Source organism: Nycticebus coucang, chromosome 9 (assembly GCF_027406575.1).
Source record: "Nycticebus coucang isolate mNycCou1 chromosome 9, mNycCou1.pri, whole genome shotgun sequence".
NCBI lineage: Eukaryota > Metazoa > Chordata > Mammalia > Primates > Lorisidae > Nycticebus > Nycticebus coucang.
The window spans coordinates 38,287,310-38,302,014 of record NC_069788.1 but is presented as its reverse complement, the minus strand read 5'-3'; the positions used below and the strand labels follow the sequence as shown (position 1 = coordinate 38,302,014).

Genomic DNA, 14,705 nt, shown 5'->3' with positions numbered 1-14,705 from the left:
AAGCATTGGGTGTGCCCTCTGTGCCTCATGACACACAAAAGAGCAGCAGTGACAAGCTGGACTATCTACAGCTCATACAGAGCTGCTGGTGGCATCAAGGGCCAAGGCATTCTCTTCTGGTGGCTAAGTGCACACCTAGGGTTATTAGTGAAGTAAGGGGAGTAGGCAGGGCCAGGAGAGTGGAATCCTGACCTTAGAAACAGCCTGTGATCACAGGTAAAATTTATTTCATTAACACACCCAACCCAGTTTTTTTCCCCCACCTCCCACTTCTCTTCCGGCACAACTGCCAGATGGATGTGGCTGGAGGTCAGAGGTCATTCTCATGGGTTCATGGGTCTAGAATCCAAACGACTTCTGTGTGACGGCTAACAAGACAGTGAAGACCAGGCTCTTACTCAGGAGTCCACAGACCACGGGGACGACAATGCTGAACACAGGGACCCTGGAGGAGAGAAAAGATTGAAGATTGCTGCTGGTAATGACTCCCCAACACATGAATGTTCACTCTACAAAATTCCTTCACGTCTTGATTTTTTTTTTTTTTTGAGACAGAGTCTCACTTAGTTGCCCTGGGTAGAGGTTCTGGTGTCATAGCTCACAGCTATCCTCTTGCCTCAGACTCCCATGTAGCTGTAACCACAGGCACATGCTTATCGCTTAAGTCCTTCCAGCACCTTTCCCACACTGTCTGACCCTGTGCCTTCCATTTCTACTGATTAGAAATACATTTAGTAGAGAGCACAGGGCCTGCATCTAAGCAGGGCACCACGGAACAGAATGAGCTATCCAGCCTGCCATCCTCCCAAGTGACGTGGTAAGGAGAGTGGGGCCCCAGACCCATTTCATCAGAGCCACTTCACTTCACCTCTCTGACCTCAGTTTCCTTATCTTTAAACTGAGAATAATCCAATCCTGCTGAAAGTCCCATCATAAATTCTTTATAGATTGTAGTAAATTTATTCTAAGAGTTCTGGGTAAATATCAATAGATGTTGGAAGAAAGATGCAAACAAATGAGGGAACTCAGCCTGTTCCATCGGCAGATGTTGAAATATGAGAACACAAGTGCTCTACATGATAGACACAGGGATGGACAGAGGCAAAGAGGGCAATGGAACAAACAGAAGTCCAGACATAGAGTTAATGTTATATAAGAATTTGGCATCTAAGGAAATTGATGACCCTGTAGGAAAGGTAAGGATTATTTAGCAAACAGCCTTGCAGAAAGCAATATGATGAAAGAAATCTTTTCTAAAATTTATACCATGCAGCAAAAAATCCTCTCCATGTACTAAAGATTTAAATAAAATGGGGGAAAAAATCTTAGAAAAGTGATAAAGAAATAGAATCAAGCACATCAAAACACAAAACAATCAATTTCAAATCAACACATCGCTTATGCAAAACTTAAACACAGCACAGAGGGAAAAAGCATGATGCTGACAGAAAGCAGCAAGCTGCCCATTGGCCTAAATTCACCCCCAGGTCAGTGAATGGGTGCAGTGGCCAGATACAGGTACTGGGCAGGGAAGCCAACATCTCTCTTGCCCCTCATGTTTCCCCAGAGCCCTCGTGATACCCACCGCAGCCCTGATGGGAATCTTGTAGCTAGAAAGTCCCAGACCTGGCTTCTGGGTGTGGCTAACTCCACTTCCTCCCCAAGTCCCTCCTGCCAGAGTCTGCATTGTCCCCTCAGCCATTTTCTTGCACTGGGCTCCCAGACTAGCCCATTTTCTTTTCTTTTTTTTCTTTTTTTTTGTAGAGACAGAGTCTCACTGTACCGCCCTCGGTAGAGTGCCGTGGCCTCACACAGCTCACAGCAACCTCCAACTCCTGGGCTTACGCGATTCTCTTGCCTCAGCCTCCCGAGTAGCTGGGACTACAGGCGCCCGCCACAACGCCCGGCTATTTTTTTGTTGCAGTTTGGCCGGGGCCGGGTTTGAACCTGCCACCCTCGGCATATGGGGCTGGCGCCCTACTCACTGAGCCATAGGCGCCGCCCTGAGACTAGCCCATTTTCAACAGGCCACCATCTGCATCCCTTTTCAGAGGCTGCATACAGGATACCAATCCCCTGAAATGTCTAGGAATTTGTGTGCCTCTGGTCTTGGTGAGAACTGCCCTTTACCAATGACTATGAAAGTAGGAATATCAATACTCCAGCTCCCTGCCCTATTGAGGACAATTCAAATGTTACCCAGGGTCCCCAGACCTCCCTTGCAAGATGAAGCCAAAGCTAACTCTGTGAGACCTGCCTTGGTGATGACACATCTACTTGGCTTCCTTCTCTTCCTGGTCCCACTTCCTCAACCACTTTGCCAGAGATCATGTTCAGAACATTTTAAGGAGACTTTTCTCTGTGGCCTGCTTCTGGGGAGCCTCCTCTGAGACAGGGTGATAGTGGCCAGCTCTACATGCCTCACTATCGCAGGGTTGGAGGGGCCTCATCTCTTTTCTCACCTGGGAAAACAACTTTCTGCATTAAACTCCTTCTTTTTCAAACAGCTGGAGTGGCTTCTGCTTTCCCAACTGGATGCTCACTGACAGAATGGTTAATATTTGATAATAGATCAAGTTAATAGATAAAAGAGGTACAGCCCCTAACAGGAATATAGGCAAAGATTATGTCTCTTGACTTACGTATCAGAAGATGAAAGTAGTGAAAAAAAAAAAAATGTTGACGTTCACTTTATCTTTTATTTGATTTATTCCACAAATATTTAATGAGCACTGACTACCTACCAGGCCCTAGGGCTGGTGCCACTGAAATGACATGCCTAAAGGGGGAAAGGCACTGCCTCTACTCACACAGAGCAAGAGTCCACATTCAGGGAGAAATTAAGGCAGGTGCCACTTTGCATTCATTTGAGCAGAAATATGTTTAAAATACTAACTTTATGTTGTTGGCACATCTACAGTGACACTGCTTCACTCATGCTTTACGGATCACACTGTAAATGTTTCCAGTCAGCTGGAAGACCACTGGACTATGCTATAGGTGTACAGAATGGTATCGATGTTCAGATTCTCTTATGGGAATGATGCTTGGATAAACAATTTAAAAGAAGTTATCTGCAAGAATATTTCATCCAGCTGGGCACAGTGGCTCATGCCTGCAATCCTAGCACTCTTAGAGGCTAAACTGGGCAGATCCATGGGCAGGAGTTCAGAGACCAGCCTGAGACCCCCATCTCTACTAAAAATAGGCAAACCAAATACTCTACCCCCATCTCTACTAAAAATAGACAGTGAGACCCCCATATCTACTAAAAATAGAAAAATCAGGTGAGCATTGTGGCAGGCACCTCTAATCCCAGCTACTTGGGAGGTTCAGGCAAGAGAATAGCTTGATCCCAAGAATTTGAGGTCATTGTGAGCTATGATGATGACATAGAACTCTACCTAGGGTCTACCCAAGGCAACAGAATGAGACTCTGTCTCAAAATTAAAAAAAAAGAATATGTTCATCTCAAAGTTATTAATACTATAAAAATGAAAACAATATCAATGTCTATCTAAGAACAGGCAAATGACTATGTAAGTAATGGCTCTTCCAATAGATAGAAAAGTATTTATTCATTAAAATTACATTTATGAAAACTAGCAAGCAGAATCAAAGAATAATTTTAGCAGGGAAAATAGTGGAAATGTTTATAGCTAGAATTACTGCTGGGTTATGATAAAATATGTTTAAATATGAATAAAGGCCAGATGAGAATATGTAGAAAAAAGATGTGTTAGATTAGTGAGAATATGGAAGACTCTTTCTTTGCCTATTGTGTGTTTAATAATAAACACATTCTCAGATGAGTATTCAGTAATAACTGTTAAGAGGTATGTGGATGCTAAGTTAGTGTTCTTAACTTTACCTGCACATTAGAAATCTTCTGAAGAGCTAAAAAAAATATTAACAGGCCTTACCTCTACAAATTCTGATTCTATTGGCCTGTGGTAGGGCACTTTAATCAGTGTTTAAAAAAGAAAAAAGCAAAGCAGAAATATATTCTCCAGGTAATTACAACACATATCTACTGCTGACAGTGTTGAAAATCACCACCAGCTCTGATTTTCTAGTACCCCCACTGAATTGACAAGGAAACTAAATCTGGGAAGGGCCTTGACTTGTCCAAAGTCACACAGTCTGGCTGGCACTAGAATGCAGGTCTCTCGTTCAGAGTGCATTTAACACTACCTGTTAGACCCCAGGGCTGGATAAGGTCCATTGGAATTTGGGAAACATGTCATATCCCTCTCCTTCCTACTCTGGTATGCAAGGAAACTGGAAGGTTGAACTTGGAAAATGAAAGCCTCACTGAGAACCTCCTCTCCCTCCATCACCACTTCCTTCTTCCTCTGGACGTTTCTACACAAACTGAGGTAACTCAAGCCTGCTCCTGCCCCACCCTCCCCAGCCCTCACTTCCCACATCCTCTCAGCACATGGACTAGGGGGAAAGGATTCAGTGTCCCATCCAAGGGCCCAGATGCTTGGAAACCATACCTGGTGACATTTTGAAGGTTGACTGTGGGATCAGAAGTGGAGATGGTAAACTCAGGGGTACGTTGAGGGCTTGAGGCCTTGGTGGTGGTAGGAGGAACTGTGTTAGTTGGAGACAAGTTCTGAATAGGCTTCTTTTTAGGGGCAAGTGTACTCAGAAGATCTGCAAGAAGACACATTGGATGGGTGGATGGATGGGTGGATGGATGGATAGATGGACGAGTGGGCGATTTGATGGATGGATTGTTGGTAAGTGGGTAGAGGGATGAATGGGTGGATGGTTGGATGGGTGGATGGATGATGATGAAGAAGGTGGATGGGCAAATTAGGAGGCAAGATGGCTGACTGGAGCCAGCTTTCCACAGAGGCTCCCATCCAGAAGGAGAGTTAAAGGACAGAAGTTTAGCAAGTAAGCTGATGGTTTAGAGCTGAGCCAAGAGAGAAGGTTGAAGAACACACATCAACCCTTCTGAGGTGAGCTGTGACCCCAAGGATACAAACAAAAGGTACAAAATCCATTGCCAAGCAGATGGGAGTCCCCTCCCCCATGAGAACGGCTAGCAGTATACTTCCTAAAAACAAGAGAACAGAATTCAAACATCCTCCCATTTTATCCCACGGGAGAGACCCTCTAAAAACCGGACTCCTTCCCCTACCAGGGTGCCATGGCACTCTCCTGCCAGGCATAAAACTTTATAAAATTGTATATATTCTCTACCTGCAATTCTGAACTCCCAGCACTCCCCTCCACTCTCACCCTGAGGTCTGGAAGCCTGTCCCCCATGGAGTCCAGATTCTTGGGCATTTTCTCAAGAGGTATGGACAGGACGTGGGCTGTTGCAGGTCTGTGCTGATTCTGCAGCACAGGGGTAAGGAGAAAATGGTGGACTGAAGAAACTGGGAAAGGGAGAGGTGGTGCCCCTGGGCACAGAGCAGCAGTGGCAGCAGCAGGAACAATAGGGTTCACACCCCTGGGGATATTTTGGAAGGACACTCCCTGTCTCTCTGAGCAACCAGAGAAAGCCAGGCATCTTGTCTGGTGGCAGATGTTGGCAGAATAGATCTGGGATGGTAATGCAAGCCTCGTGAGCAAAGGGTATGCCTGAGGTGGTACTGGCCTGGATGGAGCATGGCGGGATGGAGAATTGAAGAAGCTTGCACAGAGACGGCATACTCCCAGGGCAGGGCCGCACCAGGACTGCTTTATTGAGCCTAAGAAACACCTGGCCCTGAGGGGATCATAGCTGGGATAAAGGCAGGTCGGAAACCAAAAGCTGAGTGTAAGCTCTAATCACACCCACCCCAGCACAGACTGCAGGGGAAACAGAAACACCAGTTCTGGGCAGTGGCACAGACTGGGGCTGACTTGCAGTTTCTGTGAACTCAAACGGTGCCTGGTCCACAGGGGAATATAGCCAGAACAGAATCACAAATTCTGTGCAAATATAAGTGTCAGCAACATCAATCAGGGGTGGGGTTGGAACTGAGTCAACCACCCCAGCTTCCATTAACCACCCGAGGTTGTCAGGCCTCAGCTTCCCCTGCCAGATAGTGGCAGAGTGTGAGGCCTGGCCAAGGAGACATAAGATCTCTCTGTGACTCAGGCAGGCTCAAACCCCTGGAGCATCAGCTCATTGGAGGGAACTGGGCCACAGCCCTGTGGGGTTACCGGTGACTAGGTGTGACAGAGGTACAAGGTGGGGAAGGAGGCATCAACCTTCCCAGACTAATTCATTTGCTGGTGTGTGTGTGTGTGGGGTGGGGGTGGGGGGTCCTTCTGACTCTATGGAGCACCAGAATGAGTCATACTCAAGCTGCCAGCAGACCCCTGCTATCTAGTTGCTAGAGACCTTTTGAACTCCCTCACTTGAGATGGAGTGCTGACTGGGACAATTGATTTGGATCTCTCGGACTGTACCAATCACCTGAGGACTATCCAAAGTGGTGCCCTGGGTGTGTGGTTGCGGGAAGGTTTGATTTTCCTTTTCCAGTTGTTGCCCATAGGGGTCGGAGTGACTTAATTGCTGATATTTCTCCACAGCTGAGACTTCAACCCAGTGTAACTAATTCACTAGGGTAGGACAGAGACTAGCTGAAAACAAAACAGCACTTAGCCCCACCACACAAAGTAAGTCCCCAGTGTCTCAGCCTATAGCACTGTATGGGGTCCTTTGCAAAGCTCTAGGGGGAAAAGGTACAGACACCAATCACAACTCTTGGGTAAAGGGCTGGTTAATCACTATTCCAGGAGCACCCCAATCCGACTTCACCTTATCTGCTCATCTAGCCAAAGGGTGTAAAATAATCATGGGGCAGAATCAGTGGAAAAACTCGGTAACATGAATAACCAGAGTAGATCAACTCCCCCAAGGAACGATTCGGTGGACACAACTGAAGATCCTATTCATAGACAAATAGCTGAGATGTCAGAAATCGAATTCAGAGTTTGGATTGCAAATAAGATTAATAGAATGAAGGTAAAGTTGGAATTAGAAATTCAAGGAGCAATTCAAAAGTTGTCTCAAGAATTCAATGAATGCAAAGACAAAATCACCAAAGATTTTGACACACTGAGATAAGAATTTGCAGCCCTCAAAGATCTGAGACATACAGTGGAATTCCTCAGTAACAGAATGGAGCAAGCAGAAGAAAGGATTTCTGATATTATAGCATAAACCAATTATAGCCCAGAAAAAGGGGAAAGGGGAGAGGGAGGGAAGGGGAGGGGGGAAATGGTTGGAGGGAGGGTAATTGGTGGGACCACACCTATGGTGCATCTTACAAGGGTATATGTGAAATTTACTAGGTGTAGAATATAAATGTCTTAACACAATAACTAAGAAAATGCCGTGAAGGCTATGTTAACCAGTGTGATGAAAACATTTCAAATTGTTATAAAATGAGCACATTGTACCCCATGATTGCATTAATGTACAGCTATGATTTAATAAAAAAATAATAATAATAATAAAAAGAAGGAGGTGGATGGGTGAGTAGATAGTTAAGTGTTGATGGATAGGTGATAGGATAAATAGAGCTAAGGGAGGAAAGGCACATGGCCAAGAAGCAAAGTTTTCTTTTGCAAAAAACAAAGAAATACTGTTAGATCCACCGGAGTCAGAGATAAGAAGAAGGAAAGGAGGGAGAGTGGCGAGGAGGGAGGGAGGGAAGAGGGAAGAAGGTTATTCATGTTGTTGGAAGTGCACTTGCCGGCTATTCTTCACCTTCTCCAAGAATAATTTCCTAATTACCTTATATCATTTACTCTTCCTTTCATTTGCCTGTACTTGTGGCATATAGCTTTAAAAGTTATCTTTTATGTATGTACCTTGTCTTTCCTAGGCTTAGAATTGCCCTGATGCTAGGAACCTGAACCTGTCTCCTTTCCATCTGCCTTTCATAATTCAATCCTCGATTCAACATCTAATGAGGGCCAGAAACCACACTGCATGCTACAAATACAGAGCTCAGAAGGCACACTCCCTTCCCTAAAGCAGGTATGAGATTAATAGGGAAGACAGATAAAGAAACTGGTCTCTACTATCCAGTGAGATAGTGTTGTGTGCAAGAGGGACACAAAGTGAGTTCTGGAGATTCGCTCCTCAAAAATGGGAGCCCCAAACCAGCAGTACCAGCAGCCTCTGGCCCCCTCTGCACCTGTCCATCAGAGTTTGCATTTGAGGTAAAATCTGCAGGTGGTGTGTGCCCTTGGGAATTGCTGAGGCACTGCTTTAGAAGCACACAGGTGGACCACTAAATCCGTCCTTGGGAGAGGGAGAGTGGATCACAGGAAGCTTCCCAATGACATGGATTCTAAGTGGATACCTGAAGAATGAGACTAAATTACCTTAATTGTACCCTACTTCCTACAACAACACTCCAAATTAGGCACTGCTACCCAAGGGAACCCCATGTATAGAAGCCCCTACTTACTGTTATACCAAATGCTTCTCATGGACCTCACAAGAGAGACAAGGAGATTCTCAGAGGAAGACAGGCTGCTGGGAGTCCTGAGCCCCAGCTCTGCTGCCACCACTGTCCCTATCCGCATCTGGCCTGCCTCTCTCCACCTGCCTCCAGGTCACTCACCCTTGGCCACCACCAGGTGGACAGGATGGTACAGGATTTCAGGGTCCTTGGGAGGACTGTAGATCACACACCGATACAGTCCAGAGTCTTCTACTTGAAGGTTTGCCATTCGTACAAGCAGCATGGCCTCATGAGGAATGTCTTCCAGTGTGACCTTCCCTGTGCGGACTTCACTGGGATCCCCTGAGGTGCTCTCTGTGACTGCCAGGGTCAGTGGCTCCTCTCCATCCCTCAGCCTCTGCCAAGCCTTCCTGCTGTTGGCATGTTTCCGGATGTTGAAGGGGCAGCGCACATTCAGGGTCTCTCCCTCTGCCAGGACACACTCTTCTAAGTCACATGATTCAGCTGTGCCTTGGAGTTCTGTTACAAAGGAAAGAGAGTCAGGGACTCTGAGGAATAGCTTTTGTCTCTTTGGAAAAAGAACAAAGGAGAGGAACCACCTGTTCTTCTTGTCCAACCACCCATTTTTTCAGCCAAGGTCCTGGAGGCCTCCAGGGAAGATGCAACTTCCCTGCAAGCCAGTACTAGACCTTTCAGATCTTTCTGCCGTGGGTTTCACTGCAGGGGTGAGACTCCATATGGTTCATGCAAATTAGATTTTAAAAGTGATCAGATTGAGAGGAAGAAACTGTCTGACTGGAGACAGAACATGGGATGTTTTGCTAAGACCACGAGTGTGTGGGGCATGATGAGAGGAAAAGGTTATGGAGAGCATCGTGTCGCATGAAAAGTGGATGCAAAGACATGATACCAGCGGACAGTGTCTCCCCAGGACAGGTTGAGAAACTTCATCTAAGTCAAGGCAAAGAGATAGTTCAACAGACCATTGGACAAACAGTGAGAAGCCATCCTGAGAGCATGGTGGACATTGATAGCCGACTGTGGTAGCTGGCATTCCTTTCTACCTTCCTTGGGTAGCAGAGCACCTCTTTCTCAGGGGAACTACCCTCTGTGGCTCCACTGATGGGACTGTCCACATTCTCAAAGATGGACACATGACACAGCCTTTACCAAAGTACACCCATCCTGGCCATGCTGATTGGTTTAGGAAGGAGCACACAACTGGGCCAGACCTACCAGAATCTTCCCTGAGATGGCTATAGCTATTAAGAAAAATATTCTTTCTTGCTGGGGTTGATAGGTTAGTGAGATATGAAATGTTTTATAATGTGTGAAATATGTTATCTGAGAATGAGACCAGAGAATAAAGAGGGAAAAAGTGATGACAGAGAGAGAAAGAGAGAGCGCAGAAAGAGCTCACAGCATTATCTGAGTGATGGACTCAGCTGTGCTCCTAAATAGCACCCTGGTACTTCCCAGGTACAAGGAATCTAGAAATCTTCCCTTCTATTTTTGATGTCAAGAAGTCACAGCAGTCTTTCTTCACTCAGGGGACAATTTTTGCACCCCTGGGGCCACTGGGCATATCTGGACATTTTTGGTTGCTATGACCTAGGATGGGCAGATGCAGCAGGCAGCCAGTGGAGGCCTAGGATGCCACTAAGCACCCTACAGGGCACAAAACAGCCCCTGACAAAGACTGCCCCACCCAAATGTCAGAATATGAGAACCCTTGGTTACAGGGACAGGAATTTCAGCCACACTCTTAGAAGTTGAATCGGATTAACCACCAAGAATTGGAAATGATCCTCTGGTCTGATCCATGCTGTTGTCAGTCTACTGCTGCTCACACACATGCTCATCCTTGCATGTCCATTGAAAAATGCCAAGTGCTGCCCCTTTGCTGAAGGCCCTGCATATTCACCCCAGAATAGGCCAACAGCTCTGCCTACCCTTGGGAAGACCCGACTCAGTGAGGATTGGGAAGGTCAAGTCAGGGTGAATATGGATTTGTCCAGGCCTAGGCTTCAGTTTGTAAGGAAACCTTGCAAACAAGCCTCTTGGACAGTTCCTACAAACTCTGGTCAGGAATGCCCGTCCCAGAGACAGGTGAGCAGGGGCTGAGGGTTGCCTTCAACCAAGTTTTGTTCCCTCATTTATCAGTCTGGGCTGAGAGTCTTCTCTGTGCCAGGCACGTGGACTCTATACTTGAGTTGCCACCATCGAAGCCCCAACCCCTTAATGTTACAAAGAAATCTCTATTATATCCCAGCTCCCCAGGAGAGGTGGAAGTTACAAGTGACTGAGTTTGCTTGCAAACTTGCCTAGTCTCCTATGAAAAAACACAGTATGAAATGAAGGCTAAAGTGCTGTCTATGCACCATTCCAAGAAAAGAAGTCCTTAGAATATGTTAATAAAAAAGATAAAGTCTATCTATCTCTTGAACATCATGTGCTAAGGGCTTTAAAAGACTATCTTATTAAATCCTTACAATTTATATGATTATTGCCACATTCTTCCCATTTTATAGATAAGGAAAGGTTAAGTGATTTGCCCAAGGTCTCGCAGTAGTTAAGTGGTGGAGCCAGGGTGTAAACAAAAGGAGTTTGACTCTAGAGTCTGCTCTAAGCCACTGAGCTACACTCCCCAACACAGAGGTCTGACAGGGATTAGAGCAGGTCTGGCCTAGATGGGAATGGGTGTCTTGCTGTAAGGAGCTTTGAAGGTGGCATATTGATAGTGAAATATATACCACTGGTTTTCTCTCACACAATTATATAACCTTCAGTCTCTGCCATCTCCCAGTTCTCCTTCAGAAAAACAAAGAAATGCACTAGTCCATGAGAACCTAACTCCCGTCTCCCCACCCAGATTATCATCCCAGCTCCAAGGAGACCCAAAGCATGTTGTGTGCAGGCTCTGCAAGGCAGTTGTCCATAACCTTGCTCAGAGTAGTGGCTCCCAGGGGAACACTCTCTTCTTGATCTTTCTCCTCTTCCCAAGGCAAACCCAGCTTTCAACTCATGTTGAAAAGATTAGGAAGAGGAGGGACTAAAGTCCCCAAAGCTTCCATTTTTAATGCAGGTGTGATCTGTGCTGACTACAAAAGTAGAGACCAGACCGGGATGGACCAGCTCTGCCACGCCTGAATAACAGTGTCCTCCAGCCCCAGCCTGCAATGGGAAGCTGGGATGACATGCTCCATGAACACGGGCCCCAGCCCTCTTCTGTTCACATCTGTGTCCTCAGCTGTAGCGTATTTGCTGGCCCATAGGGAGCCACTGGAAAATATTTGTTAAACAAATGATGTCTTTGGGTTTGACAGATTGTCAACATCAAAAGCATCACATTGGGATACAAAATAAATTAAATATCAAATAAAATTATTTTAGATCATGCCACAGTTAGATTTACTTTATCATTATTCTGGTCTAGGCCTTTGCGTGTCTCTGACAACATCAGAATGCACAGACACGTTGCTTCTCTAACTTACCCCTTCCTTTATTTCTGTGCTCAGGCCCTGGACATGCTCCTAATTCTAAATTTGGGTACAGAAACCCCTCCTGGCATAACTAGCTTTTGGCTCTACCTTGGTTGGCCACATGCACTGGAGCTCCAATCAAAGGACTCCCCTGCACGCACCTCTTCCCTGCCTTACCTGAGACAATGAGCACCCACAGCAGCCTCCAGAGCCGGGCCGTCCCCATCCTTCTTGTGCACCTATTCCAACTGCTACTGCGGGCTCCTGGCATGACTACAAGACAGCACTATGACTTAGAGACTCCGGAAAGTTGCACAACAGGATATGATGCCATTCCTGGGAGGCACGGATACTGTGTTCCATCATGAGTCCTTCTGGCTGCAGACGTCAAGGCAGGAAACCAGAGGCCAGGGCTCCAGTCTTAGGTAAGCTTCTGTGAACTTATTTCCTCTTCTCTGGAGCTAATGAAGATTACCTTTCCAAACTTACAAGCTCCTTGTGAGAATAAATCTTTAGTGTAAATACAAGTAAGTTACTAATAGTAGGAGGAGTAGAGGGGCCTTGGCTCTCCTGAGCCCCAGACTCCCCCACAAAATTTCCATGTAGATCAGGGTAGTGAAGAGAGTCAGGCTCATGGAGGGCAGGTTGGGGTAATTATATCTCACTATTAGGGTTTTTGTGAGGGTTAAACGAGCTCTCTATGTAAAGTGCTCGCTACAGCTGTACCGAACACACCTGTTGTTTCTACATCCTGTCCTGTTCACCCCCACCCTGTTTCTCTTGGCTTCTGCTGCCTTCAGGTCGACTTCTCTTCATCACCAGACAGACACACCCTGCACTTGCCCTCAGCACTGCCACATACATGGCCTGGGAGCCCACGGGGCTGTAAGTGACCCCAGAAAAAATTTGAGAGGCCATTGCATCCATCAAGCAAGAATAGCCTTAGATAAAAAAGGGAAGCAGGGTTAGGGAGGACAAAGAAAGATATGGAAAGAGAAAAAGAAGAAAAAGAAGTTTCCATGAAAGAACCAAAAAGGGCAGATTTGACCGTACAAAAATCAAATCAATAAGAGAGAAGATTTGCTCCAGAAATACTCCCAAATGTGAAATGAACAGACATTTTAAAGAGCTCAGAAGTTTATAGGAGCAGAAATCATAGAAATCCAACCTATAAATAAGAGATGTCCTTTATGGTGGATCATAAACAAAGATTAAAAGATATATTTAAAAAGAAAACTTTCTAGGTCTAAGAAGAAATCTAAAATTGGAGATTAAGGGAGTTCAAGATGGGCAAGGAAAAAAATTCATGAAATGAGACCACGACTATGAAGTTGTTAGGTAAAAAATTCTTTAATTTAAATAGAGAAAGACTCCTGCTCCTAAACAGGGGGGGGGAAATGACTTGATTCCTTCAAAGGAATTGATATAAGCAGGACTCAGATTTCTTCTCTGCGTAACAAATGGCAACAGAGTGGGATGAGGTATAAAAAACAATTTGACCTTAAAATTTAACACTCAGGCTGATTGCTATTGAAGTATGAAAACAACTCAAAGGATCTATCATGTTTGCAAATTAAAACAAACAACAAAAACAACTTTTAAGGTTAACTTTAACTTTTTAAATTAAAATGGTTCAATGTAACAATCTGTACAAAATTGCAAATAAAAAAGAAATTTAAGGCATGTTATTACCCTCTACAGAGATCGTTGTAGTTAAGATTTTACTAAAAGTTTATTCTATTCTTTGTTTTATAAATAATATCAGAAACCAGGCTTCAAATGTGCTTGGATTGAAATCTTCTGGACTCACAGGATGGAAATTACACAGAGAGGTTTTGAAATTTTCTGACTCAGAGAGGAACCTACCCAGTTTCTATAACAATGAGTCAGATTAACACAACTCATTTAAGTGAACAAAGCCCTTTTCTTACAACAAATATATTCCATATTTAAATAATGGCTAATACCCACCCTTTCTATGTTTTTGTGTCTTCACATATCCTTTGTGTTGAGAATTAAGTTCCTGAAAGATTAAGAGGAAGGTTTGAATTAAATGGTCTCAGGATGATTTCTAATTAGATTTAAATATCCCTAGAAGCTCATTGCTCACTATTATACTAGAGACAGCTCCTGCATTTAAATTAGGATAAAGTCTTTCTCCAATTGTCTGGTCACTTTTTGTACTTGAGGTTAACAGAATGTAAATACAGTATTGTGTCAATTAAAGGATGAGTTCAGAGAATTGAGTCATTAGGCAATTTCATTGTCGTGCAAACACCATAAAGTGTACTTACACCAACATGGGCCTAGATGGTACAGCCTACTACACACCTGGGCTATATGGTACAGCCCATTTATTGCTCCTGGGCTACAAAACTGCACGGCATGTTACTGTCCTGAATACTGTAGGTGACTGTAACCCAGTGGTATTTGTGGATCTAAATATAGAAAAGGTACAGTAACAATACAGTATTATAATTTGGTGGGTCCACCATCCTACATGTGGTCTGTTGTTGACCTAAACATCCTTACATGGTGCTTAACTGTATTCTCTATTCTCATCTTCTTATTTCCTGAGGAATTCAATGAACAGTCCAGCACAAGCGGTCCCTGAGTTATAAACATCCAACTTACATATAACTTGCACTTATGAATGGAGGCTATTCCAGGTAATAGGTGAATGTACCTGTTCCAACTTATGTACAAATTCAACTTAAGAACAAACCTATAGAACCCCTCTTGTTCCTAACCTGGGGATTACCTATATTTGAAGTTATCAAATTCCTTCTCCCAA

At 44.7% G+C, this 14,705-nt stretch overlaps 1 protein-coding gene across 1 annotated transcript; it reads right to left on the bottom strand.

Moving 5' to 3' along the window:
- Positions 1-213: 213 nt before the first annotated feature.
- On the bottom strand, positions 214-12,218 carry TREM1 (triggering receptor expressed on myeloid cells 1). Its single transcript, XM_053602639.1, has 4 exons — positions 12,089-12,218; positions 8,589-8,948; positions 4,503-4,662; positions 214-445 (listed from the first exon to the last, which is right to left on the bottom strand). Exons 1-4 carry the CDS (start codon positions 12,180-12,182, stop codon positions 340-342), a joined length of 720 nt encoding a protein of 239 aa, XP_053458614.1. The 5' UTR covers positions 12,183-12,218; the 3' UTR covers positions 214-339.
- Positions 12,219-14,705: the final 2,487 nt, after the last annotated feature.